At 45.1% G+C, this 26,871-nt stretch overlaps 2 protein-coding genes across 11 annotated transcripts in view; one reads left to right on the top strand and one right to left on the bottom strand.

Annotated features, from left to right (window-relative positions):
- GART (phosphoribosylglycinamide formyltransferase, phosphoribosylglycinamide synthetase, phosphoribosylaminoimidazole synthetase) overlaps nt 1-14,259 on the bottom strand; it is a 29,042-nt gene extending 14,783 nt beyond the window's left edge. The window contains exons 1-10 of one of the 4 annotated variants that reach the window (XM_053657734.1): nt 14,156-14,259; nt 10,479-10,658; nt 7,732-7,827; nt 7,081-7,255; nt 4,064-4,175; nt 3,278-3,346; nt 2,697-2,822; nt 2,305-2,392; nt 1,777-1,862; nt 819-987 (exon numbers count right to left, since the gene is read on the bottom strand). In XM_053657734.1, the coding sequence (XP_053513709.1) occupies nt 819-987; nt 1,777-1,862; nt 2,305-2,392; nt 2,697-2,822; nt 3,278-3,346; nt 4,064-4,175; nt 7,081-7,255; nt 7,732-7,827; nt 10,479-10,623 (1,066 nt within the window). In that variant the 5' untranslated portion in view covers nt 10,624-10,658; nt 14,156-14,259. Of the gene's footprint in view, nt 1-818; nt 988-1,776; nt 1,863-2,304; nt 2,393-2,696; nt 2,823-3,277; nt 3,347-4,063; nt 4,176-7,080; nt 7,256-7,731; nt 7,828-10,478; nt 10,659-12,809; nt 12,907-14,155 lie in introns of those variants that run through there. The other 3 variants (XM_037127158.2, XM_053657736.1, XM_053657735.1) reach the window with 3 other exon arrangements.
- Nucleotides 13,790-26,871, top strand: part of SON (SON DNA and RNA binding protein) — a 32,566-nt gene continuing 19,484 nt past the window's right edge. For 5 of the 7 annotated variants that reach the window (XR_005079855.2, XM_037127149.2, XM_037127150.2 and 2 more), the window contains exons 1-3: nt 13,791-13,921; nt 17,211-17,377; nt 20,155-26,127. Coding sequence is in view for 6 of the 7 variants with exons in the window: in XM_037127149.2 (XP_036983044.2) it covers nt 13,845-13,921; nt 17,211-17,377; nt 20,155-26,127 (6,217 nt within the window). In the remaining variant the exon portion in view is untranslated. Of the gene's footprint in view, nt 13,922-17,210; nt 17,378-20,154; nt 26,128-26,871 lie in introns of all 7 variants that reach the window. The other 2 variants (XM_037127153.2, XM_037127155.2) reach the window with 1 other exon arrangement.

Here is a 26,871-nt window from a genome sequence, read left to right as displayed (position 1 = left end):
TCGGGGTGAGACGGGAAGTGGGGTGTCTGCGTTCGACACACGCAGGGGCCCTGGGGAGGCCTGCCCTTAGGCTGTGGCCCTGGAACTTACGTGGCACTTTAAAACAGTGCTCTGTTGAACATCGTCTAACCAGCGGCCTCACTTGCTGTAAAGGGAAGCAGAAGAGAAGGCCGCACTTCCAAAGCGTTTGAATTCTGCGGTCCAGGGGGCCTGGGGTGCACGGCAGACCGGGGGGTTCACTTGAGATCAAACATCTGAAACGTATCTCACTGATGTTGTTCACACTAATGTCCTCCTAGCTCTCGCACAGTTCCAGTGTCTTCCTGACTCTCAGCCAGGCCTACGTAAAATGGATGGCAGTTCTTTTTTTTTTTTTTAATACTCACCTGAGGGCATGCTATTGATTTTAGAGACAGAGGAAGGGAGGGAGAGGGAAAATGAGAGAGCAACATCGATCCACTGCTTCTTGTATATACCCCAAGTAGGGGACCAAACCCACAATCTAGGCATGTGCCCTGACTAGGAATCGAACCAGCGACCCATCGGTTTACAGGACGATGCTCCAACCCACTGAGCCAAACTGGCCAAGGCTGGATGGCAGTTCTTTGATTATAGCAATTTTGGATATCTGAACACTCATATCCAACAAGCAAGATGATTATGTGCAGAACCCCTGAAAGATTTTTGATGGCCTCACACCCTTAGGAAGAGCAGAGCAAATTTAAAAAAAAAAAAAAAAGGAAAAGAAAAGCAGAGCAGCGTGGGAGGGAGTGCCTCGCTCGTCACGCTGAAATCAACCTTTGGTTCCCAGCATTCACCTGTTATCTCCATGCCCTTGGCGTAGTCTCCTGGATAACCCTGACTTGCCATGACAACAGTTAGAGCCGCACGGTTTTCAAGCCAAACAGGCAGAGAGGCGCAGAGCAGCCCGTCTAGGGTAGACTGAATCACTTCGTAAAGATCGCTTTTCAGAAGCGGGAGGATCACCTGGAAAGACATAATCGGCAGGGCAACTGAGAGGACTGTTCGCTCTCAGGCATTTTATTACCTGGGGCACCAGCGAAACCTGCGTACACAGTGGGCCCAGGGACAGCGTGGGAGCTGGGGTCCAGCCCCTGCAGTTAAAAACCGCACGTGACTTATGACTCCCCCAAACCTTAGCTATAGTCGTCCCAAGCCATCTGCAGGACACTGGTTCCAGTGGGATGCAGACTCAAAAGTCTGTAGGCGCTCAAGTCCTTTACGTAAAACAGCGAAGATCAACGTAACCAGTTGGTCTTCCGCACCCCTGAATTCCCTACCATGGACTGAAAACAGTTTTCAATCTGAAGTTGGTTGAATCTACAGATTCAAAATCCAGGAATGGAAAGGACTGATGGTATATTTATTTTTAAAAATCCGGATTTAAGGGGACCCACCCAGTTCAAACCCATGTTGTTCTGGGTCAACTGTGTTTTTCAAAGGTAATTATTTCAAGGCTCATAAATATTGACATGGAAACAACACACATTTTGGCCTGGCTGGTGAAGCTCAGTGGATTGAGCGTGGGCTGCAAACCAAAGGGTTGCTGGTTTGATACCCACTCCGGGCACATGCCTGGGTTGTGGGCCAGGTCCCCAGTAGGGGGCGTGTGAGAAGCAACCGCACATTGGTGTTTCTTTCCCTCTATCTCCTCCTCTGTCTAAAAATAAGTAAGACCTTAAAAACAAAAACAAACGAAAAACCCCAACACACATCTACGAAGCAATACTTTAATTTTCTTAAATTATTACTCACTTGGCACTCTGGATCACCGAAACGGCAATTAAACTCCAGAACCTTTGGGCCATCCTTGGTCAGCATTATACCAGCATAGAGGACACCTTCATTAAAAGAGAAAAAAGATACATAGTGAAGACACCGTATTTTTAAAAAAGATTTTATTTATTTATTTTCAGAGAGAGAGGAAGGGAGGGAGAAAGAGAGGGAGAGAAATACCCATCAGTCGGCTGTCTCTTGCACGCCCCCAACCAGGGACCTGGCCCGAGACCTCAGCGTGTGCCTTGAACGGGAATTGGACCCGCAACCTTTCCATTTGCGGCCAGTGCTCAATCTCCTGAGCCACACTGGCCAGGGTGTGATGACATTGTATTGCGACTGGAAATTAGGACACAGACTTCTAACATGCACAGAGGCGTGGAACAACCATAACAAACGGCACTGCAGCGGCCAACTAGTAGGTGGTGAAAAAAGAGAAACTGGGCAGCCTGTCAAAGCAGTACAGCGGCTCCGTGCACAGCGCCCCCCGAACGTCACCGTGCCCACCTGCGTACGGCACGCCCTCCTGCTGCATGCCGTCCACTGTCCTCTGAAGAATGGCATTTTTAATTTTTAGCAACAAATCCTTAGAAACCTGGGAACAGACAAAAATATGTGAATGTAATTGGTATTTTCAAAAATCATCTTGTAAGTGGTACCACATGGGACAATGAAAGGGGCAAGGAAAACTACCATTTATTTACCACCTGAAATGGGGCGACCACTTCAAACTCATAACCTTTTAAAATCCTTGTGCTGCCCCTTTACCAAGTAGGTGTTTAGACTTTTCTTATAAAATAGGAGAGATGACCTCTGCAAGTTAAAAGTGACCATAAACAGAGTTCCCTGAGAAGAGCCGGCAGTTCCCAGCGGACTCCGGCCAAGCCCCCGGGACCCACCTGAGGCACCGGACAATAGGCGCCCATCCCCCCTGTGTTGGGGCCTCGGTCCCCTTCCAGCAGTCGCTTGTGGTCCTGTGCGGGGGGCATGGGAGCCACCGTCCTCCCGTCAGTGAAGCAGAGACACTGCACAGAGAGCAGACGGTCCGATTACTGCAGACACCGGGAAGTACAGAGGCTAACTAATAAGGGGGACACGTATCCAACCCTTCTTAGAGGAGAACTTTTCTTTTTTTAAAGTAAAATGAGTTAAAACATACAAAACCCTGAGCTATCTACATCAATAATCAGGCTAGGCAGAAAACCCAACTACCTTTCAAGTAAAATATTTCAACTTTTTCCCCCTTCAAATAATGTTGGACACAAGTCCAAGTCCTTCACTGAGGCATCGGGGATGATTAAAAGAGGATGCATTCTTTTTTCATTTGCTCCCTAAATACTACACGTGCACATGTCCTGTTGTAACCGCTGGGTTTGCGCTGTCAGCTGAAACCCCCGAGAGGATCAGGTGTCTGGGACGTGGCAGGCAGGTAACGCGGCTCCATGCACTTTGCAGAGGTCTGGGAGTCGAACACACTTACAGACACCTCTTCTCCTTCGAGAAGTTCTTCAATGACAACGGTTTCTCCAGCTGCTCCAAAGGTTTTATCCTTATTGTAGATTAAAAAACAAAAGATGTGAATTGTAATGTAATTGGCTGTCATTTCCTACCACCTGCATTATGAACCAACACACTGGCACTGCACCTTCCCTTTCCCTTTCTGAGAGCCTCAAAGAGACAGGTGAACGCTTCCTATTGTTAAAGTGGCAATGACGTAGAGCTCACACAGGTACGGACGACAGGTAATGCAGAAAGAGATGTTTTCTCCAAACCCTCTAGTTCTTACTTCTGAGGATAATGATACGTTTGCCTGCAACGATTACCCTGCAGAATGTCTGTGACGGCAGATGTCTGCAGGAGGGGAAACCCACGGCAACCCAGAGGAACCGTAAAGGAAAAGCGAGTACATCAATCCCTTGCTTCCCTCCAGAGCTGCGGGTTGCGAAGGGGGAGGGCCTCGGCCCTCACGGACGACTGAGAAGTCCTCTCCACGCTCTCCTGTCTGAGGCTGTCCCACCTTTCAGGAGCAGCAGCACAAGATGCTAGAACTTACTTCCAAAGAACAGAGTCACCATTAGCCGTCATTGTTGGTGTGCCATAAGTCCTTTATGGGGACAGATTATAACACAAAGTACCATGAAAGGTAACCTCCCTGTGTTTGTGGGACACGTTTTCCTTATCTGGCGGAACATTTGTGAACTTAAGAGCTGAAAGTCACAAACATTATCCCGAGTGACTATGAAACTCCGTTTTCCCAGAGACCGACCTGCATGACCTGCCGGACTGCTCCGCAGGCCTCTTCCCTGCTCGAGGCGATGATCACCCCCTTCCCAGCTGCGAGGCCGCTGGCCTTCACCACCAAGGCCGGGAAGTCCGCACTGTGAACAGAATCATCTTTAATAGCCAACCGACCTGCGCAGTTTAAAAATTCAAGATGCTTTGAGATTTTGTAAGGATGTGCCGTGGCAGCGAGAGAAGAGCAGAAAGAAAACTGCCGATCACGCCAACACCACTGTGAAGTGCATCCCACCAGACCCCCCCCTCCGCCCGGCACTCCTTTCTCGTGTGACCACAGCACACAGCACTGTTCTTTCTTTCTTTTCCTACCCCGTGGGTTTTTGTTTGCCGGCACTGTTCTTTCAATTATTATGAGATCACGCTGGCAACATCTTTGGAAAATGAAAGCAGCTGGGCAGTGGGCATGGAGTGGTATTTAAGATGCAAAGCAGTGAATCACGTTTGCAATCTCCCCTGGAGGGTGGTCCTGCCTGCCTGAGGCCACTGCTGTGTGCAGCCCTGGGGAGGGGAAGCCACCGTCACCACGTCTGATGAGGAGGGGAAACCTCCGTTGAGGACTGGGGGCACAAGCAGGAACACCTTAAACTCAAAGTCACTGGGGAACCTAGCAGTGAGACGCCCTCGAAGTGAAAATGACAGCCCATCTCACATCTCAAGAAACTCAAGGAATCCTACTGTCAAAGACAGGGCGTTTCAGCGAACTCCCTCGGGTTCCCTTTGAAGGCCAGAGAATTGCTGATAATCACACTCCAAGGGAACTGGGAATGGAGGAAAAAGACGTGATTGAAGTTTATCAGGAACAAAGAGGCGTCATTCCACGGTTTAGATACTTTTTATTCTTCTCTCAAAACCCCTTCTATTCTTACAAAGAGTTCTTTTGTAATGTGGTGTTTAAAATGAAATTACGAACTGACGGCTCCCTCTCTTTACAACCTCTGGTGATGTGAATCCCACTGCCCATTCATTATGGCTTGTTCTCATCATGCTGCCCTTGGTGGTCACAGCTCAGCCCCCTTCCCGTCGCCTGCTCTTTCTAAGATAATGACAGGTGCGCACAGGGTGGCCGCCTTTCCCGTGACTGGGTCTCCAGGGTTGTGACCAACGAGGCTGACCGACGCAAGGTTCCCGTGGACTTTCTCATTGGCCCTGAAGCTCTAGCGCGTGAACTCCCCTCCTGGACTACAACTTCCAGTGGGAGGTAGAAGACTTTCAGAAGCTCAACTATGGACAAATGACCTTTCCTCAACTGAAAGCTACTTCCGCACCTGAAGGTCTGGACCAGAAGAAGAGGAGGAATACCAGGATCGAGTCTGGATGACAGATGACAGATGACAGATGAGGTGTAAAGGCTCACCCCACAGAGGGCGTCACCGACGGGGAAGCATTCTAAGAGCAAAGGGAAATCTTGTCCGAAGACCCCAGTAAAGTCCTACTTTTCACCAGCAGTTACTGAAGTTGTTCAAGTAGAAGTGTGCACAACAGACGCTGCTCTTTTTAATTTTATTTGTACTTTTTGGCCTGGGATATGAGTTTTAAATAGACACTGTACCAGTTTTATTTTGTTTTTAATTGTATAGAAAGGAAAAGAAAATAGCTAAAACAAGATTTCCTTGAATAATACTGGAAATTATTGTTTATGCACAGTACAAATAAAACTTTTTCAGCTAAAAACCATGGCTGTGTAAGCACAGCACAGACAGGGGGACGCAGACCCTCACTGCAAGTACATATGACCTGCTGGGCGCTTCTGCTGTTCAGTGAGACCGGGGATCCGAAAGGACGGTAGTAAGTACCAGGGTCCTTGCTAACCCAAGGCATCTGGCTACCAGGAAACAATACTCAGTGTGTAAGAAACTCTGCAGGACCCAGAGTGAATAACGAATGGAACGGCCCTGGCTGGTGTGGCTTGGTGGGCTGGGCGCTGTCCTGCAAGGCCACCGGTTCGATTCCCAGTCGGGGCACATGCTTGGGCTGTGGGTCAGGCCCCTGGTCAGAGGCAGGCGAGTGGCCACCGATCCATGTTTCTCTTCCTTTCTTTCTCCCTCCCTTCCCCTCTCTATCAAGTAAATAAAACCTTAAAAAAAAAAAAAAAAACACCCATGAAACTGACTCAACTAAATGGTAAACCATACGAGGTCACGGGGAGAAGGGCCAACAAAAAAGGGCAAAGCCACCCTGGCTGGCATGGCTCAGTGGATTGAGCGCTGGACTGCGAAGGAAAGGGTAGCTGGTTCGATTCCCAGTGAAGGCACATGCCTGGGTTGCGGGCCCAGTCTCCAGTGGGGGGTGCAGGAGAGGCAACCACACATTGATCTTTCTCTCCTCTTTCTCCCTTTTCCCTCTCTCTACAAATAAATATTTTTTTAAAAAAGGAAAAGGCATGCGCCTGTCAACATTCATGGACAAGGATGTCTGATTTCACGAACGAGAGTTGAGCAGGGGTAGCAGGGCTGACAAGTGATGTCTCCTCACTCTGGTTAATTATTTGTTTTAAAAAAATCAATATCCTTTATTTTTGTAAGTTGCCACCACGTACAAGTATGTTGATTGGCCGTGAAATGACTGCATGAGTGCAAAACCAATGTATCTTCTCCCCTAGAAATCATCCAGGAATAAAGATTTTTTAAAATTCACCTTGCCCTGGCTGGTAGGTCAGTTGGGTAGAGCATCACTGAGATACTCCAAGGTGGCGGGTTCGATCCCTAGTGATTGGTAAGACTCAACCAATAATGCATCAGTAAGTGGAACAACAGATCGATGTTTCTCCAAGCCGACCCTCAGCACCTAAAAGTCTGCAAGGCCACAAGATCGTACCACATATGCACAGAATCCCCCTTTATTCTGATGTTGGAAGAATGACAGCCAATATAGAGTGAGTCTCTGCCCTACGATTACCTCGTAATAAACTGGTGACAGAAAAGTGGCCGGTGTATCTAACCACCACACCAAACAGCTGCCCTCCACGGTCAGCCGCCTTCGGCCTACCTCCGGATGAAGCTGCAGGCCTCTTCGGGCTCGGTGAAGGCCCTCCACCGTGCAGTCGGGACTCCGTGCCGGTCCATAAACTCTTTGGCAAACCTTTTGCTGGACTCTAACTGTGCTGCTTCTGCTGTGGGGCCGAAGCAGCGCACTCCCGCCGATGTCAGGTTCCCAACGATTCCTGGGGAGGGAAGCGGAAGCGAGCAGCCTCTGGTGAGCCGAGGGCCCCACGGTGCCCTTCCAGCCGGAAGGGTTGGGGCCAGACCTCATTCGCACTGAGACACAGCAGATGGCTGCTGTTAAGATTTTCATGTTGTCTACAGGATACGCACGAAGAGGCTACTAACACGTGATGCAAATCAGTGGGAGTTATTCATTATATTCGAATGTATGGATCACTAAATAGACACCACAATAAAAACATACAAAATGTTCCCATGGCTATAAATTTGATTTCTCTTTCATCACATTTCTGATGCTTGAGGAAAAATAAATCTAAAGTACAAACATCTCAAGAAGGTGAAAGGACTTTTTTCCAGTGTAATATTACATTAGAAATCTTCATCTCTAAAATGAATTGAATTAGATGACGACATCCCCACCCCCCGACTCCTTTTGCCCTGGACATACTGTAACAATGGACAGAAACAAACTTACCGGCGGCCAGAGGTGCTTCTGGTCCAACAACCACAAATTCAATTTTCTCATCTTTGCAGAACTTGGCCAGGGCACCGTGGTCGCTGATGGAGATGGCTGTGAACAGAAAAGAGAAACAAATGCACCTCACTTTCAAAACATTGTTTTTTTTAAAATTAAGTACTTTTAAGTTGTATTGTAACTCAAGTGGTTGTCTGCCTTTCCCCCCACCCCTCCCCACCATCCCAGCCATCCCCACCTCCCTCCCGTCTCCACCCCTGCTTGTTTTTGTCCATGTGTCCTTTCTGGTTGTTCCTGTAAACCCTTCACCCTCCCCCCCAAAAAAAATTCTGTTAACTCAGTATCACACTGAAAGCGAGGTGCTGTATTTCCTTATGCCCATGAACTTGGCTTCCTTTCCCTGGTACTGATGAGTTTCACGGGGACAGTCAAAACAGAGAGCATCAGGCTAACAAAGCTCAGCCCTCTGCCGCTGCCGAGCCGGTTAGATGAACATACCGGGGACCTTCCCAAACAGCTGGAAAGCAACTTCTAGCCCACGGGGCTCATGTCACGAGAACTGACTGCACAGTAAACAAACGGGCACCACACGATATACTCAGAAACTGGTCTTTTCATGCCATTCATTCGGGACTGGCCGAGAACCACCACGTGCTACAGACTGCTCTAGTCACTGGGTTAAGGCGTCAACACAAACAGGGTCTTTACACTTAGGATGCTTATACCCCACTGTGCGAGTGTTGGGTAAAAATACGGGAAAAAATGACCAATTGTGAACAAGTTAGTCAACTCTGATCCGAGGTGAAGAGGGAATCTCTTCCTAGTTGAGTCAGGAAGGGCGCCCTCGTGAAGAGGTGTTCAAGCAAGAACTAAGTGACTTCGAGGCAGGGCTTTTCTGAGCCGGGGAAGCTTCCTCAGGGGGGTTCTAGGTAGTAGGGTCAACCATATACAGGCGTGGGTTCTTCTCCAGGTGCTCTCCTGCTCCCCTGTATCTGCATCACCACTCTTCAGGCAGCGGAAACTCTGCCTGAAGAGTAGTTAGTAGCTGCAAACCCAACGGGGCTGTGCAGAGCTGACGTCCCTGCATAGCAGACGGTGGCGAGAGGAAGAGGATATACCAAACCTGTGTCTGCAAGTGGCAGCAGCCTCATGACAATCCCAGATTTTCATGGGCTGGCCTGCATGATATCAGTTGCTTCTAAATAGAATGTGACAGTTCTTCAATAAGCAGCTACAACATCTCACCCCTAAGAAGATCCTAGGGGAGCAGATATTATTTTTCATGTTATTTTCTTAAAAAGTTTTTTTTTTTTACTTGCTAATTTTTAGGGGGAGAAAGAGAGGGGGAAGGAGGGAGGCAGGAACATCAGTTTGTTGTTCTACTCATTTATTTATGCATTGGTTGATTCTCGTATGTGCCCTGACTGGGGACCAAACCTGCAACCTTGGTGTATCAGGAAAATATTCAAACCAACTAAGCTCCCTGGCCAGGGTGTCATCTTATTTTCTTATTATCCTTATTTTTTGTTCTGTATATGCAATTACCTTCCTAGTTTGCAGCTTGCTGGGTCATGTTCTCTCCATACAGATCATACCACATAAGGCCTGGCAGGTGCACAGTGTAAAACAAACCAACCAACCAACAAACCAAAACCAACCAACCAACCAACCAAGAACCCCCCCCCCCAAAAACCAAAAACAACGGGTCGAGTTCCTTGCTCTCATACAGCTTATATTCAAGAGCTTATGTTACAGGGAGAAAATGGAGATAGAAAATACACTACAGAGAAGTTAGACACAAAAGTTTGTAATTGAAAACAAATAAAAAGCATGTCCTTGTATGGACATGCTTTACTTAGTAGAAACTTTAGGAAAGACTTCTTTGAGACAGGTAGCATGTAAGTTGAGAGACCTGAATAATGAGCAGCCAGTCACGCTGGGGTGGGAACAAATGCCGAGTCCAAGGCAGCTCTGTTTGGGAAGCTGGCAGGACTGGCTGCACGGACAGAGCAGCAAAAAGGAAACGAAGGATATAAAAGATCAGACTGGAAGGCAGGCAGAGACCAGGTCACAAAGGGCTTTGTAAGGACCATTAAGGAGTGTGAGTTTTATTCTAAGTACTATGGGAAGCCACTGAAGAGTTTAATGTAACATAAGAACTGATCTTTTTTTTTTTTTACCACTTGAAGGGATAAAGTTTGAGACCTATTGTGGAGTTAGAATGACCAACGCTGACATTTGATAGAAATGCTCAACTTTTCATAACCCAAAATGTACATTAAAATGCTTTTAGCCCTGGCTGGGTAGCTCAGTTGGTTGAAGCACCCTCTTGATATACCAACACTGCAGGTTTGATCCCCAGTCAGGGGACATACAAGAATCAACCAATGAATGCACAAATGAGTGGAACAATAAACTGATGTTTCTCCCTCTCTCTGCTGTCCCCCTAAAATCAATAAATTAAAAAAAAAATGCCTTTAACCTATATTAGGCTCCGGTGACTTATTAAATGGATGTGTTTTGTAAGGTTCAAAATAATTTAAGCTAAGGAAATGCTACACTTTGAACAGCAGTATGCCTTAAATTTATAATACATGGTAAGTATTCAAATTACCATGTAAGTTTTACAGTTATGAAAAGCATTCAAATCTGCATAGCCATTGACTTTATGCACAACAGATGTAGTTGAGAGTTCATCGTTTGTCATTATTAACTATCACTCCCCACTTGAAAGAAAACATGATTACCAGCATTTGAAATCTTTTTGGAGCAGGCAGTTCCTGCATTTCCCGGTGCAACCAACACTTGTTTGACGTGATTAGACTGTGCCAGTTTCCAGGCCAGCGTGTGCTCTCTCCCTCCACTGCCAATCACAAGGACTCGCGCTGCCATGCTGCCCACAAACAGGAATCCAAGGAAAATGGAAACTGCAGGAAGAAAACCACAGGTGATGGTTCAGAACGCACATACTTCAATAATCACAACCTCTAAATATCATGGACGCTACCGATCCACTAGTACGAAATTACAACTCGTCTTGAGCAATAAAATAATTGTAAAAAATTACGATGTGTAATTTGACAAATACAACTGTATTCCTGAGGAATAGGGAAGGTTTGCAAAATGGGGCAGACTGGAGGAGAGAGCTAAGTGAAGGAGAGACACGACGACTGACTTCTTGACTTAAAGAAAATTCTCCTGTGATTAACAACCCTTCTTTGGGCTTCGCTTTTACAAGATATAATAATCACCAAGCCTCAGTTAAACATGGATCTTGATGTTTAAATCTAGACCAGAATTTAAAATGACTGTTTTGAAACCCTGAAGTCTCATAGATTTTGAGGGCCATAGTCTGTTACAACTCCTGAACTTCGCCACCACCGTAGCATGAAAGCAGCCAGCGACGAGACCCAAGTAAACGAACATAACTACGTCCAGTAAAAACTTACAATAGGCCATGGCTGCAGGTGACAGATCACTGACCTCTGCTTCTAAGTAACAAAAAGCAATCAGAGGTTTGTAAAGAATACGCAGGGCTATGTGTCAATTACTTTATTCATGGACATTGCAACTTGAATTTTATAATTTTCACATGTTGCAAAAATGTCTGCTTGCAAAAATGTCTGTTTTCACATGTCTTCCTTTAATTTTTTTCCAACTGCTTAATGATGTAAAAGCTATTCTTACTTGATGGGCTGTACAAAAACAGGTGGCAGGAAGGACTGGCACAAAGGCCACAGTTTGCCGACCCGATTTAAGTTAGTACAGTACATTAGAAAAGTGGGAAAGGAGCAAGAAATCCAATCTGAACACATTTTGTGGCATCCTGGCATTTGGCGCAGAGCAGGACAGGCGCCACAGCGATCTCTCAACCGACGGGAGCAGTGTGACCTTGGTAAGCTCCGTCTGTGATTCAACTTCTTCACATCTTAAAAGATGGAAGAAAACCTGCCTTACAGTAAGGCTACCCAAAGATGGACTAAATAACATATATAAACAATCAACACAATTTGTGACATTCAGCAATAGTAAGTGCCACCTTATATTTTATTATGTGCTTTTATCAAAATCGATACTTTAGAGATAGAAAAAAGTTCTAACAGGAGAAAAGCAACACCCCCAAATAATTTGCCACATTAATTTAGTAATTTTCAGAAGACATTTAATTATGCAGAAGACAAACTGGTAACAGGAAAAAGATAACTGAAGCTCTGACTTCTCACTGAAGTCTAACTTCCTGTGAGATGCTGGGATCACACCTGTAAGTAAAAACCTAAGATGATGATACAAAAAACTGCCACTCTCCCAGCACTCACTGGGTGCTGGATGATACATTCCAAGTGCTTAACAGGAGTCATCGCACTTAAACTGCACAATTCTATGAGGTAGCTACTGTCACCACCCCTCCCGGCAAATAAACTGAGGAACTGGGTTAAGGAGCTCGCTGGAAGTCAGAGTTAGAGGCGGTGAAGCCACTGTTAACAATTGAGATGGTGATCACTGAAAATCTGAGGAGGAAAAATTACCAAATGATCATCTCAGAGAGGTAAAAGCTATTTTAGTTTAATGGGAATCACAGATCTGCCATGTGTGTTGAAATAAAACAGCTTTAAATTTAGTTGCCATTAGAGGAGGCGACGCCTCGGCCTGAACAATCCACACCTAGAGGTGAGGGGGCCTGGCTCTGGGTTGAGACTCCGTCCCTCTGGGACGACTCCTGCAGGGCCTTAGTCATTAGAGTAGATTAGTGAGATATGCGAGCCACGTAATGCCTGGATTTCCATGGGCTTGGTGAGTAGTATACAGCACAAAACAAATGCAGAAGTGTGCACTTGTCTGCTAGAGACCATGGGTGCATAATAAAATAGAATAGGCAATCTAAGCTTATGACCTAAAATAGCATGCACGTACAAAAGGCCCCGAATCTTAGAAAGCAGGTAAACTTCAGTTAAAAGGGAAAAGCACGTGGTCTACCCCCACCCACGACATTTAAAAGATGCAAATTCCTATAGCCAAACCCTTCCCTACGGATTCATTCAATTCCTAACAGGAAGTCCCCACATCAAGCACAGATGTACTTTACTTAGTGGTTGTGAGACCTCACGCACCGCCAGGTAGACGAAGACAGCTTGGTCGCGGTACCCACGTTCCTGCCCGCGCGCCGCGCCGGAAGTAAGCCGATAGGGATCCCGGGCGCGCCCGCCCGGGCCCGCCCACCCGCGAGTCCTCGCCTTCTCATTGGTCAGCTTGGCACCTTGGTTCCCCCCTCCCCCCAGCGAATTAGCTCAGTGAGATTTTCCTCTGGCTCTCGGGCGCGGCAGCTGCTCAGTACCGGGGCATAGCCATCTAGTTTGTGCGCGTTTACGATTTAACACTTTGGGGTCAAGTGCTACCCGACGTCCCTTTCCCTTCCCGTGATCCTCAGCTTGAGGAGGGGGGCACCCTAGACACTAGTCCACATGTAGTTAATAGTGTGTTGCTAACGAGTCAGGATTAAGCAGCGACAGACAGAATTCGCTTGGCTCCTGTCCAGAATTCACCAGGCTTTGAACGCAGGTCGCTCGAGACTTCCTGCTTAAAAAAACAAAACAAAACAAAGCCCGATTATAGGACATCATAGGGGAGGTGGGGAATAATCATATTCGTGTTGATTCAGTGGGGGCGGGCGCTAATGAATGCTTTTCCGGGTTCAGTTTCCTGAACAACTTGGGACTGTTGCCCTTTTTGTTCCCTTTGCTCATGGTATTTAGTGTCGGGCGTTTAGCTGCCGAAGCCTCTTAAGCTTCCTCCACACACCGCTGGGGACTAAGAAGCTGACAAAAATTTCGTCGAGAGACTTCTCCTGTAATGGCGCCTGCGTCAGTCACTAACATGGCGGACAGAGTCGTGCGCGGCGCAAACGTCAGCACCTCTCCCTGAGCCGCTCAGAAACAGCGAAGGACAGCAGGCCCGTGCTCACTGATTGGTCCAACGGCAGAGCGTGCAGCTCCGGGCGTTCCAACAGAAGCCAATCAGGACGGCGACAGACGGAATTGGCCGCTGTGCCTCCGCCCAAGGCATTCTGGGAGCCTGGAGGACTAGCGAGGAGGAGTTGAGAGAACGGAGCGGACGCCATGGCGACCAACATCGAGCAGATTTTTAGGTCGTTCGTGGTCAGTAAATTCCGGGAAATTCAACAGGAGCTTTCCAGGTACGCGTTTCCCAGTCTCTTCTGCCCCCAAGGGACCCATAGAGCCCCGCGTAGCCCTCCATGGCACCTTTATTCAGAGGCGCCGTCGTTCCTCGCCTCAGGCCCCGCTACGGCCCCGCCTGGGCCTGGGATCCATTTTCCACCCCCCCCCCATCCGCTCCCTGCCCAGCACGGAACTTCGCCTTTTCCGCCCTAACCCCGACTTCGCTCCTGGAACCGGGTTCAGGCGCTCACCTTTCCCCACCGTTTGCTCGTCCCCTTCCCTTTCGCTGCGGTCGGCCTGGTCGTGCGCCGGCGACGGCCTAGTTCCTCCTGGGCTCCTCCTCCGTCGCCGCGTCCCCCTCCCCCTCTCAGCCTCCGTCGATTTCGCCGGCCGGTGCCCGCGGCCGGAAAGGGTCTCTACCGGCCGTTTCTCGAGTAAACTTAAACCCGCTTTGTCCTGCTTTGGAGCGTCTCGGGGTCGGGAATCCTCTAATTAGATTATTTGGGCCCCGGTGTCTTGTGTCTTTCACCAGGTAGCGTTCTAATCGATTAGAAATTCAAAGTACAGCAGCTCAAATTAATGTTGGCTACTTTGACAGAGTAGCCGAGGGGAGGATGGAAGGGGACTTTGAATTATGAATAATTTCTTAATTTAGCAAGTGGAAAGTGGCCTTGCTGTAGAGGTAGATTTTTATTTGCGACTCTTGTTCCAATGGACATACGTGAAAAACATGTCAGTTCTGGCATTGCTGGTGGACTCTACGTAGTTTATTCTTGGTTCCACCGAATTTAAACGGGAAGAGATTTCCACAGAAGTGTTGTTGACCCAGAACGGAAACTAGCGTGGGTCATGTTGTTCACTGGTTGTCTTAGTGTTTTTGCTTTGTATAATGTAAATACTTGTTTCGAGTACAGATGTTTTTGCTAGTTGTATTTTAAAAGTTCAGAGCGAGAGCAGTAAGCGAACTTGAAAATCGGCCGAAAACGTATTTGTAAATTAAGTGCTCATATTAACGTAAGGTCACTGGGGCAAATGGACTAGTACTATCTGGATTGTTATTTTCAGAGGATATATATATTTTTAAGTGTGAAATAGATCTGCTTGCTGAATTCTTTTTTTTTTTTTTAAAGTTTTGTTATACGCTCGTATTTTGGGGGAGATAAGAGAAAGACCTGAGCTAAGGGAATATATATTTTTGAAAACAGTAGGTGCATGCAATAAGTAATTGTGTAGTCTTTTACACTTTTTAGAAATCAGTTTTTATATTAGGAAATAAGTTTGGTTGTAGAAATTTAAGGGGAAAAAAAGGAAATTGGAAAACCACTACTTAGTTATTGATGTTCTGTTTTTTTCTCCCCTTTGTGCACAGATGAACATACGTGTTTTGTAAAATGTGATTATTTTGTTTGGTGTTTTTTTTCCCCACCTAATGTAAATAAGTATGTCTTACCACAATCTTAGTATTGCATTGGACATTTTTAATGGAATTTTGTTGTAGAAATGTGTTGTTGATGGATATTTAGGTATTTGAAATCTTATTTCAGTGTTTGAGATAAATAACATCACTTTAAAATGATTACGTTTTCATAGATTTTTTTGTTGTACTTTTTTATTTTTTAAATGTTGCTTTTTTAACGAGGTAATTATGTGTGTATAAGTGTTTAGGAAAGTGTAAAATAAGCCCTGAAGGAATTTTTGCAAATAATATTAAAAAGCACTTTATCACTAGAGAAATATTGAACCTCTCAAGTAACTTGTAATACATTATCAGTCTAAAAACAGATTTTTGATTATTTGCCACTTAAGTGAGCTTTATTTTTCATTTTTCCCATCTGCTTTTACGTTTGTCAGTTTGGGTAAGGAGACAGACATTTAGATAATTAAAATTGACTGTTATATGTGGATAGGGGCTAAGAGTATGAGCTCTGGTTGTGAATACCAGCTTCACCTCTTGATAGCTGTGTGACCTTCAGCTAGGTTTCTTGTTTTCTCTGTGTCTCATATTCCTCATTTATAAAATCAGAATAATAATGCTGATCTTAGAGTTTTATGTTAGGGTTAAATGGGTTTCAAAAATGTAGAACCTTGTGACATTCATAGTCACCTTATGATTAGACTTGAACCATTTTTACATGGTTCATTGTATTAAAAAGTCAAATGTTCCTTAATAACGTTTAGGTAACTACTGATTTTTATTTGTTTTTTTGACCGTTCAGACTTCTGTAAAGTAGTGGAGCATAATTATTTGACCTGTTTCGTTAGCTAAAACTTGAGTTAGATTAAGTTAAAAGAATTGTTGAAAAACTTTTTCAAAACAATTTTGGAAATCTATAAAAAATAGTAAAAATGACTAGGTAAGTGACATGTTTTTATGCCTGTTAAGATTCTTTCAAAAAACCCAAACAAATGAACAAAGAAAACAAAAACATTCGGATACACAGAGCAGATTGGTGGCTATGAGAAAGGTTGGGGGAGGGAGGAATGGGTGATGGGGGGTCAGTTGGAAGGCCATGGATGGTAACTAGACTTCTGGTGTTGACTGTTTGTAGTGTATACAGGCATTGAATTATAATATTGTACGCCTGAAACTTTTATGAATACACACACACACTGATTTTACCTCAATTAAAAATTTCTGGCCCTGTGAACTGAAAATATAATAAGCCATTCATTCATTTACTGTTGGTATAAATGAATTGTCACTTGTTTTACATGAATTGTTTTGGGCTCCAGAAATTTAATACTAGAATTTTTGATAACGGGGTAAAAATTAAATAAGTGTGTTTTTGTTTTAAAGCTTCTTGTCATTTTACTAACTGATCAGTAGAAGTCTGATCAGAGGTTACATATTACCCTTTTTATTTGACATGTGTCTGTGGCTTGTTTTATGTCCATGACGCTGTTGATGACAGTGATCCATGGACAGGTGTGGCTTTATAGTAGCTATAGCTTCTGTTCTTTTGATGACTTTTCTGTCCTGAGATAAATATGCAGGTAACTGGAGTCTTAATTCATATTTCTAGTAGTATTTTGTTTTTAGAAAAGGTAAGCTTAGAAACCTGTGTCAAAGACTTTTTCTTAACTTTCACAGTTCTGAAAACTTTATTTGTAAAAAAGTAAAAGTGTGCGACTATTAGTAGATAGTGTCAAGGAAGCACTACTAGTAGGAAATAGCATCTGAAAGAAATACAAAAATGGTGAGAAATGCTAATATGAGGTTATTTTAATCAATTGAATTACAAATGTTAACTTATTGTATGATGTGGTAAAAAGTATTAATGAATTTTGATAACTTTTCTTGTCAAGTGGAAGGAGTGAAGGCCAGCTCAATGGTGAAACAAATACACCTATTGAAGGAAACCAGGCAGGTGATGCAGTTGCCTCTGGCAGGAGCCTACCAAATGAAGAAATAGTTCAGAAGATAGAGGAAGTACTTTCTGGGGTCTTAGATACAGAACTACGCTGTAAACCAGGTAAGTTGGAAATAATCAGCTATCTCAAAACTTGAAGATTTTAAAAGGGTTAAAAGTATTTTTCTTGAATGTATGGTATTTAAAATGTTCATTATATCTAAAACTTCAGTCAAAGTTTCGGTTTAATTGTTCTGTTGAAGACTTTGACTCATTTGAAAATATGAGTGTACTGAAATATGAGCATTTATGAACTTGTTTGCTTTGGTGGTGGATTGACTTTATTTGATTTAGTCTTGTGCCTCAGTGCCAGGATTTCGAAAGTGGGTTTTTATTTAACAATTGTTTAAATGTCCATTTTGGAAGGTACAGGAGCCCGGACCACATTTGTAATGACTTTAAAGCCCTGGGAGGTTTTATTTTAAAAAGTATGTCTAGAGATTGCCTTGATTTGCATCTATCCTCTCTTTTTTGTGTGTGTGTAAATAATTTATTTATCTTTAGAGGGGAAGGGAAGGAGAGGGGGAAAGAAATATCAATATATGGTTGCCTCTAGTGCATCCCCTGCTGGGAACTGGCCTGCAACCTGGGCATGTGCCCTGACTGGGAATCGAACCACGATCCTCTGGTTTGCAGGCCCACGCTCAATCCACTGAACCACACCAGCCAGGGCTGTGTTTACCCTCTCTTAAAATTGCAGTGAATACGAAGGAATCACTTCTTGGATATGTAGCATTTTTAGAATTGATTAAATAATTGGTGCTTAGAATTGAAAGTGTTATCACAAAATTACACTATCTTCATTTAGTTTTGGAAAATGTGGGGTATGGCTTTTCGTTATAAATTTTTAAAAATTTTTTTAAAATTTAATTGTTCAACTTCAGTTTTCTGCCTTTTACTCCCATCCCAGCCCACCCCACCATTATAAAAATCTTTTAAATTTAAATTTTATTTTTGGTGTAGGGTATGGTAAAAAAACCAGACCTTAGTTATATATATTTAAACTCATGGTTCTAGCCTTTTTTTTTTTAAATTTATTTTTAAAAGATTTTCTTTAATTAATTTTAGAGAAAGATTAAGGGAGGGAGAGAAAGATTAATCTATTTCCTCTTGTGTGTACCCTAACTGGGACCATGCCGGCCACCCAGGCCTGTGCCCTGACCGGAAATTGAACTGGTGGCTTTGCAGGAAGATGCCAAACCTGAGCCACATGGGTCAGGGCTCTCAACTTTTTCTTGATGGAAGCATAGCTTAGCTAACTGTTTGGTGCATAATAAACAGTTGGTAGAAAATGAATAGTTTTGCTTTGGAATAGGTCTTGTTACGTGTTTTTTTTTTCCCCCCCCTCAAAACCCTAGCCCTGGCTGGTGTGAGTGCTGGCTGGTGAACCAAAGGGTAGCTGGTTTAATTCCTAGTCCAGGTCACATGCCAGTGTTGTGGGCCAAGTCCCCACTCGGGGTGGGGGGTATGTGGAAGCAACTACACATTGATGTTTCTCTTTCTCCCTCTCTCCCCAAAATAAATAAACTTTTAAAAAACATTAAGAAAAAAAGCTTAATGGCATAGGTTTCTGAACAGCCAATTCTGGGATCTCGAAGGCTTATCTATTTTGATACTGGCACTAGAGTAAATCCTGTCTGGTTATAAAGTGGAATATAAGCCACTTTTCAGATATGCAAATAGAAATATTCTTAAGTTACATGTTAGAAGCTGTAAGAAATTTCTTCCCAAAATGACTTTTTTTTCTTAATAGTCATTAGAAAAGTTGTTTCTTAGTAATTTTACAAGATTATTAGTAATTTTACAAGATTATTGTGGGAAAGGATGTTATCATAAGTGTGATAAGATAAATTCAAGCTCCTAATGGTGTTTCTTTACATGTGTTGTTCAGATCTTTATGTAAAAGTAATCACTACCATTTGCTGAAAGCTACCATTTGCTGAAAGCTTACTGTGTATGCATTATTCAGTGTACATTGTCTGTTTAATCTCACTTCATCATTTAATTCTGGGAGACAGTGTTAGTAATTTGGCCCAGTCCATTCATCTACTGAGTGGGTGGGTTGATTCAGCATCCAAAAGCAGACTGTTTATTCCAGATCCAGTGCAGTATTGCTTTCCGTATAATTGGGAGTTATCAATAGTCAAAACAATAAAGTATTTTTTTAAGAGAAGAAAATAAAAAGCTGAAGCCCATGGAGAATTCACATAAGCATGAAAATTCCACATGTGTTTTTAACGGGAATTCTAACAATTGATAATATGAAAGATTCATTTATAAGTGTAGATTAGAAGTAATTTGCTATAATTTGAGGGCTGCAGAAAATGATTGTTTTAAATGAATTTAGTTGAAGCATTTTATTTTATTCCTCCCCCAGTTGAAACATTTTAATGTAATTCTAAAAGATTTTGTTGCAAACTAAGAACTTGATTTTAACCCAGGCCTTAATATGTTCTAAAGATTTTATTATTTTTAGAGAGGGGGGAAGGGAGGGAGAAAGAGGGAGAGAAACATTAGCGTGTGGTTGCCACTTCTGTGCCTCCTACTAAGGACCTGCTCTTCAATCCAGGCATGTTCCTTATCCGAGAACTGAACCAGCAACCCTTTAGTTTCCAGACTGGCATTCAGTCCATTGAGCAACACCAGTCAGGGCAACCCAGGCTTTAATTATAGAAGTATTGGGAAAGTGTTAGTCTTCAGATAATTGACTTAATGAAAAACAGATTTGGTCACTTTTTGTGGTATCTTAACATGGAATATAAATCTTGGCTTGTATGATATATCTAAACCTACTTTGAGGAATTTTTTGACAAATTAAAATTAATTCCTCTTAATTTCAGACTTGAAGGAGGCCTCTAGAAAAAGTAGATGTGTGTCTGTACAAACAGATCCTACTGATGAAGTTCCCACCAAAAAGTCAAAGAAGCATAAAAAGCACAAAAATAAAAAGAAGAAAAAGAAGAAAGAAAAGGAAAAAAAGTATAAAAGACAGCCAGAAGAATCTGAATCAAAGCTGAAATCACATCATGAAGAGAACATGGATTTAGAATCAGATTCCTTTTTAAAGTTTGATTCCGAACCTTCAGAGATGGCACTGGAGCATCCTATAAGAGCTTTTGGTTCATCTGAGACCAGTGAAACTCCTTCAGTTGTGCTAGAACCTCCTATAGTATCAATGGAGGGATCCCAGCCACACACCTTAGAAACTCTGAAGCCAGCCGCAAAAACTGCAGAACTGGCAGTCGCATCCACATCAGTAATCTCTGTGCAGTCAGAGCAGTTTGTGGCAGTAACGCTGGAACAACCCATGACAAAGATTCTGGATGCTTTTTCAACAGCACCAGTGCCTACTTCAACAGTAGTGCTAAAGTCATCTGAGCCAGTTGTAACAATGTCAGTGGAGTGTCAGATGAAGTCTGTGCTGAAATCTTGGGAGAGCACACCTCCAGAGCCATCAAAGATCACATTAGAGCCTCCAGTAGCAAAAGTGTTAGAGCCATCAGAAACCCTTGTATCATCAGAGAAACCTACTGAGGTACTCCCTGAGCCAAGCACATCGATGACAATGGATTTTCCAGAGTCTTCAGCAACTGAAGTACTAAGATTGCCAGAGCAGCCTGTTGAAGTACCATCGGAAACTGCAGATTCATCCGTGACAAGATCACAGGAGTTGCTGGAGCTGCCCAAGCCCACAACATTGGAGCTGCCGGAGTCGTCGGTGGCCTCAGCGATGGAGTTGCCGGGGCCACCTGCGACCTCCATTCCGGAGTTGCAGGGGCCCCCTGTGACTCCAGTGCTGGAGTTACCTGGGCCCTCTGCTACCCCGGTGCCAGAGTTGCCAGGGCCCCCTTCTACCCCATTGCCTGAGTTGCTAGGGCCCCCTGCGACAGCAGTGCCTGAGTTGCCGGGGCCCTCAGTGACATCAGTGCCACAGTTGTCACAGGAATTGCCAGGGCTTCCAGCACCATCCATGGAATTGGAGCCACCACAGGAGGTACCAGAGCCACCTGTGATGGCACAGGAGATGCCAGGGCAGCCTGCGGGAACAGTAGCAATGGAGTTGACCGAGCAACCTGTGACGGCGACAGAGTTGGAGCAGCCTGTGGGAATGACAGCGGTGGAACATCCTGGGCAGCCTGAGGTGACAACGGCAACATCGTTGCTGGGGCAGCCTGAGGCAGCGATGGTGCTGGAGTTGCCAGGGCAGCCAGTGGCAACGACAGCGCTGGAGTTGCCAGGGCAGCCTTCGGTGACTGGGGTGCCAGAGTTGCCAGGGCTGCCTTCGGCAACTAGGGCACTGGAGTTGTCTGGGCAGCCTGTGGCAACTGGGGCACTGGAGTTGCCTGGGCAGCTCATGGCAACTGGGGCGCTGGAGTTCTCGGGGCAGCCTGGGGCAGCTGGAGCACTGGAGCTTTTGGGGCAGCCTCTGGCAACAGGGGTTCTGGAGTTGCCAGGGCAGCCTGGGGCGCCAGAGTTGCCTGGGCAGCCTGTGGCAACTGTGGCGCTGGAGATCTCTGTTCAGTCTGTGGTGACAACAACGGAGCTGTCAACGATGACCGTGTCGCAGTCCCTGGAGGTGCCCTCGACGACAGCGCTGGAATCCTATAATACGGTAGCACAGGAGCTGCCTACTACATTAGTGGGGGAGACTTCTATAACAGTAGGAGTGGATCCCTTGATGGCCCAAGAATCCCATTTGTTAGCTTCTAACACCATGGAGACCCATATGTTAGCATCCAACACTATGGATTCCCAAATGCTAGCGTCCACCACCATGGACTCCCAGATGCTAGCGTCCACCACCATGGACTCCCAGATGTTAGCGTCCAGCTCCATGGACTCCCAGATGTTAGCGACCAGCTCCATGGACTCCCAGATGTTAGCATCCAGCTCCATGGACTCCCAGATGTTAGCGACCAGCTCCATGGACTCCCAGATGTTAGCGACCAGCTCCATGGACTCCCAGATGTTAGCGACCAGCTCCATGGACTCCCAGATGTTAGCGACCAGCTCCATGGACTCCCAGATGTTAGCGACCAGCTCCATGGACTCCCAGATGTTAGCGACCAGCACCATGGACTCCCAGATGTTAGCGACCAGCACCATGGACTCCCAGATGTTAGCAACTAGCTCTATGGATTCCCAGATGTTAGCATCTGGCACTATGGACTCTCAAATGTTAGCTTCTGGCACCATGGATGCCCAGATGTTAGCGTCTGGTACCATGGATGCCCAAATGTTAGCATCTAGTACCCAAGATTCTGCTATGATGGGTTCAAAATCTCCTGATCCCTACAGGTTAGCTCAGGATCCTTACAGGTTGGCTCAGGATCCTTATAGGTTAGGTCATGACCCTTACAGGCTAGGTCATGATGCCTACAGATTAGGGCAAGACCCCTATAGATTAGGCCATGATCCCTATAGACTAACTCCTGATCCCTATAGGATGTCACCTAGACCTTACAGAATAGCACCCAGGTCTTATAGGGTTGCCCCCAGGCCATATAGGTTAGCACCTAGACCCCTGATGTTAGCATCAAGACGTTCTATGATGATGTCCTATGCTGCAGAACGTTCCATGATGTCATCTTATGAGCGCTCTATGATGTCTTATGAGCGCTCGATGATGTCCCCTATGGCTGAGCGTTCTATGATGTCAGCCTATGAGCGCTCCATGATGTCAGCCTATGAGCGCTCCATGATGTCCCCTATGGCTGAGCGCTCCATGATGTCAGCTTATGAGCGCTCTATGATGTCAGCTTATGAGCGCTCCATGATGTCTCCAATGGCTGACCGATCAATGATGTCCATGGGTGCTGACCGGTCCATGATGTCATCGTACTCTGCTGCTGACCGAACTATGATGTCGTCGTACTCTGCAGCCGACCGGACTATGATGTCATCTTACACTGCTGATCGTTCAATGATGTCTATGGCAGCTGATTCTTACACCGATTCTTACACTGATACATATACAGAGGCATATATGGTGCCACCCTTGCCTCCTGAAGAGCCTCCAACAATGCCACCATTGCCACCTGAAGAACCACCAATGACACCACCACTTCCTCCTGAGGAACCACCAGAGGGCCCAGCATTACCCACTGAGCAGTCAGCATTAGCAGCTGAAAATACTTGGCCTACTGAGGTGCCAGCATTGCCTTCTGAAGAATCTGTAGCTCTGTCTGAACCTCCTGCAAGTCAAAGTGAGATTTCAGAACCTTCAGTAGCTCCTGCAAATTACTCAGTGTCAGCATCAGACCCTTCAGTATTAGCATCAGAGGCTGTCGTGACTGTTCCAGAGCCAGCACTGGAGCCAGAGTCTTCAATTACATCCACACCTATAGAGTCTGCTGCAATAGCAGAAGAGCATGAAGTTGTTCCAGAGAGGCCAGTAACTTACATGGTATCTGAAACTACCATAATGTCAGCTGAACCAACTATGTTAACATCAGATCCTTCTATTATGTCAGAGACAGCAGAAACTTTTGATTCAATGAGAGCCTCAGGACATGGTGTCTTAGAGGTATCTGTGTCCCACCTGGGACCTGCAGCAACTATTTCAGAGCCATCACAGAATACTCTAGAGCTGTCAGCCATGGCTGTCTCTGAGTTGCCTTCTGCAGCTGTTCCAGAGCCCCCAGTTGAGGCTGTCCTGGAACCCCCAGTCAAGGCTGTCCTGGAGCCCCCAGCTGAGCCTATCCCAGAGCCCCAAAATGAAGCTGTCCCTGGGCCACTGGCTTTGGCTGTCCCAGGGCTTCTGGCTGAAGCTCTCCCTGGGCCCCCAGCTGAGGCTGTCCTTGGGCCACCAGCTGAGGCTGTCCCAGAGCCCCTGGCCTTGGTCGAGCCAGAGCGTGTTACCATTCCTGTGCCAGTTGCTGCCCCGGAGCCTGCTGTGCCTGTCCTGGAACCAGCAGTGTCAGTCCTTCAACCTAACATTTCAGAACCGTCTCTTTCTGTCCAAGAATCCACAGTGATAGTCTCAGAGCCTGCTGTCATTGTCTCAGAGCAGACTCAAACACCAACTGAGATGGTTTTAGAGTCTATGCCAGTGCTGATGTCTAGTGTTGTAAAAGGAATGAATGTAATATCTGGTGATCAAAATCTTGCCCCAGAGATTGGCATGCAGGAGGTTCTCATGCACTCAGATGAAGCACCACATGCTGAAGAACATCTGAAGAGTGACTCTTATGAAAGTGAACATGGTATATGTAGAGACCTTAATATAAATAATCATTTAATTGCTAAAGAGATGGAACATAGCATGGTGTCTGCTGCCAGCACTGGGGCTGTTGGTGAAATGGGTGAAGAGAAAACTTTGCCCATCAGTGAGACTAAACAATGCACAGTATTGGATACCTGCCCTAGTGTTAGTGAAGCTGACGAAGAAGGAACTCTGTCTTCTGCTGGTCCCCTTGTTCTCGAACCTGATACAATGGGAACAAGTAAGGGTATTGAATTTGCCACAGTATCTGCTCTCAGTTCAGTTAGTAAGTATGATGTTGAAGTATCTTTAAATACTCAAGATACCGAACATGACATGGTGATTTCCACCAGCCCCAGTGGTGGTAGTGAGGCTGACATAGAGGGACCTTTGCCTGCTAAAGACATTCATTTTGAGTTACCATCTAATAACTTCATTTGTAATGATGCAGAAGGACCATTACCTATAAAAGAGAGTGACCAGACATTAGCAGTTGCTCTCAGCCCTAAAGAGAGTAGTGAAGATAAAGAAGTACCTCTCCCTACTAAAGAGACATTGCCTGAATCTGGATTTTCTGCCAATATTGATGATATTAATGAAGCAGATTTAGTGAGACCATTACTTCCTAAGGACATGGAACGTCTTACAAGCCTGAGAGCTGGTATTGAAGGACCTGTGCTTGCAAGTGAAGTTGAACGTGACAAATCTACTGCCAGTCCAGTTGTAATTAGTATACCAGAAAGAGCTTCAGAGTCATCTTCAGAGGAAAAGGATGATTATGAAATTGTTGTAAAAGTTAAGGACACACATGAAAAAAGCAAGAAAAATAAGAACCGTGATAAAGGTGAGAAAGAGAAGAAAAGAGACTCTTCGTTAAGATCTCGAAGTAAGCGGTCCAAGTCTTCTGAACACAAATCACGCAAGCGTACCAGTGAATCTCGTTCTAGGGCAAGGAAGAGGTCTTCTAAGTCCAAGTCTCATCGCTCTCAAACACGTTCAAGGTCACGTTCAAGACGCAGGAGGAGGAGCAGCAGGTCAAGATCAAAGTCTAGAGGAAGGCGATCTGTATCAAAAGAGAAGCGCAAAAGATCTCCAAAGCACAGATCCAAGTCCAGGGAAAGAAAAAGGAAAAGATCAAGCTCCAGGGATAACAGGAAAACGGCCAGAGCTCGCAGTCGCACCCCTAGTCGGCGGAGTAGGAGTCATACCCCGAGTAGGCGAAGAAGATCTAGATCTGTGGGGAGAAGGAGCTTTAGCATCTCTCCCAGCCGACGCAGCCGCACCCCGAGCCGAAGGAGCCGTACCCCGAGCCGAAGGAGTCGCACCCCGAGCCGACGGAGCCGCACCCCGAGCCGTCGGAGCCGCACCCCGAGCCGACGGAGCCGCACCCCGAGCCGACGGAGTCGCACCCCGAGCCGTCGGAGTCGCACCCCGAGCCGTCGGAGAAGATCAAGGTCTGTGGTAAGAAGACGAAGCTTCAGTATATCACCAGTCAGATTACGGCGATCACGGACACCCTTGAGAAGAAGGTTTAGCAGATCTCCCCTACGTCGTAAACGATCCAGGTCTTCAGAGAGAGGCAGATCACCTAAACGTCTGACAGATTTGAGTAAGTCATTTTAAAATGTAATGTTAGTGTGACAATGATTTAAGTCTGAGTTCTCTGATTTTGGAGTCAAATGGAGTATTTTGGGTATTGGTTCAGGATATTTCTTTTTGAATTTTATAATTACATTAGTTTGTGTTTAGAAAATGTAGGGATGGATACATTTGTAGTTTGAGTTAAAAAGAGCTGCTTTGGAGTGTAGTAGAACCGAGGTGTTTTTATACTTAAACGTCTTCTTTTGCTTGAACTATCTCCCCTAACCAAAAACAGAAATAGAAAGAAGTCCAGTTAAAGACAAGGCTAGTATATGCTCAGATTGCTACTGTATATTCAACATAAATCCTGTTGTAAATAAGCCTAATATTAACAATGTTTCTTTTTAAAAATGTTACATATTTTAAAATGACAGTGTAGGGCTGTTAAAAGTTTGTGAAGATAATTTTAATTGGTATAATGGAGTAATGGAAGTGATTAGGGGATTTGGTATTTGGGGAGTTGTTTACCTGGGTAGGTGATGGTAGCAAAGTAATGTAAAGTGAAGTTTGATAAAGTGGTTTTAATAATTTGCTTTCCTTGAAAAATAAAGTGCTCTAATTTCTCCTGATTTTAAGAAGGCACAGAGATGATTAAAGCTTGTTGAGTAATGCGTGACTACTGACGTTATTCCAGTAGTTCCAAGTTGTGTTGTCTAAGGGAAAAGATACCAACAGAACCATAAGGGAGAATACATCAGTTCAGTAAAAGATT

Source organism: Artibeus jamaicensis, unplaced genomic scaffold (genome assembly GCF_021234435.1).
Source record: "Artibeus jamaicensis isolate MK-2021 breed Jamaican fruit bat unplaced genomic scaffold, CSHL_Jam_final scaffold_474, whole genome shotgun sequence".
NCBI lineage: Eukaryota > Metazoa > Chordata > Mammalia > Chiroptera > Phyllostomidae > Artibeus > Artibeus jamaicensis.
The sequence above is the reverse complement of the archived record's forward strand: the minus strand, read 5'-3'. Positions and strand labels throughout refer to the sequence as shown.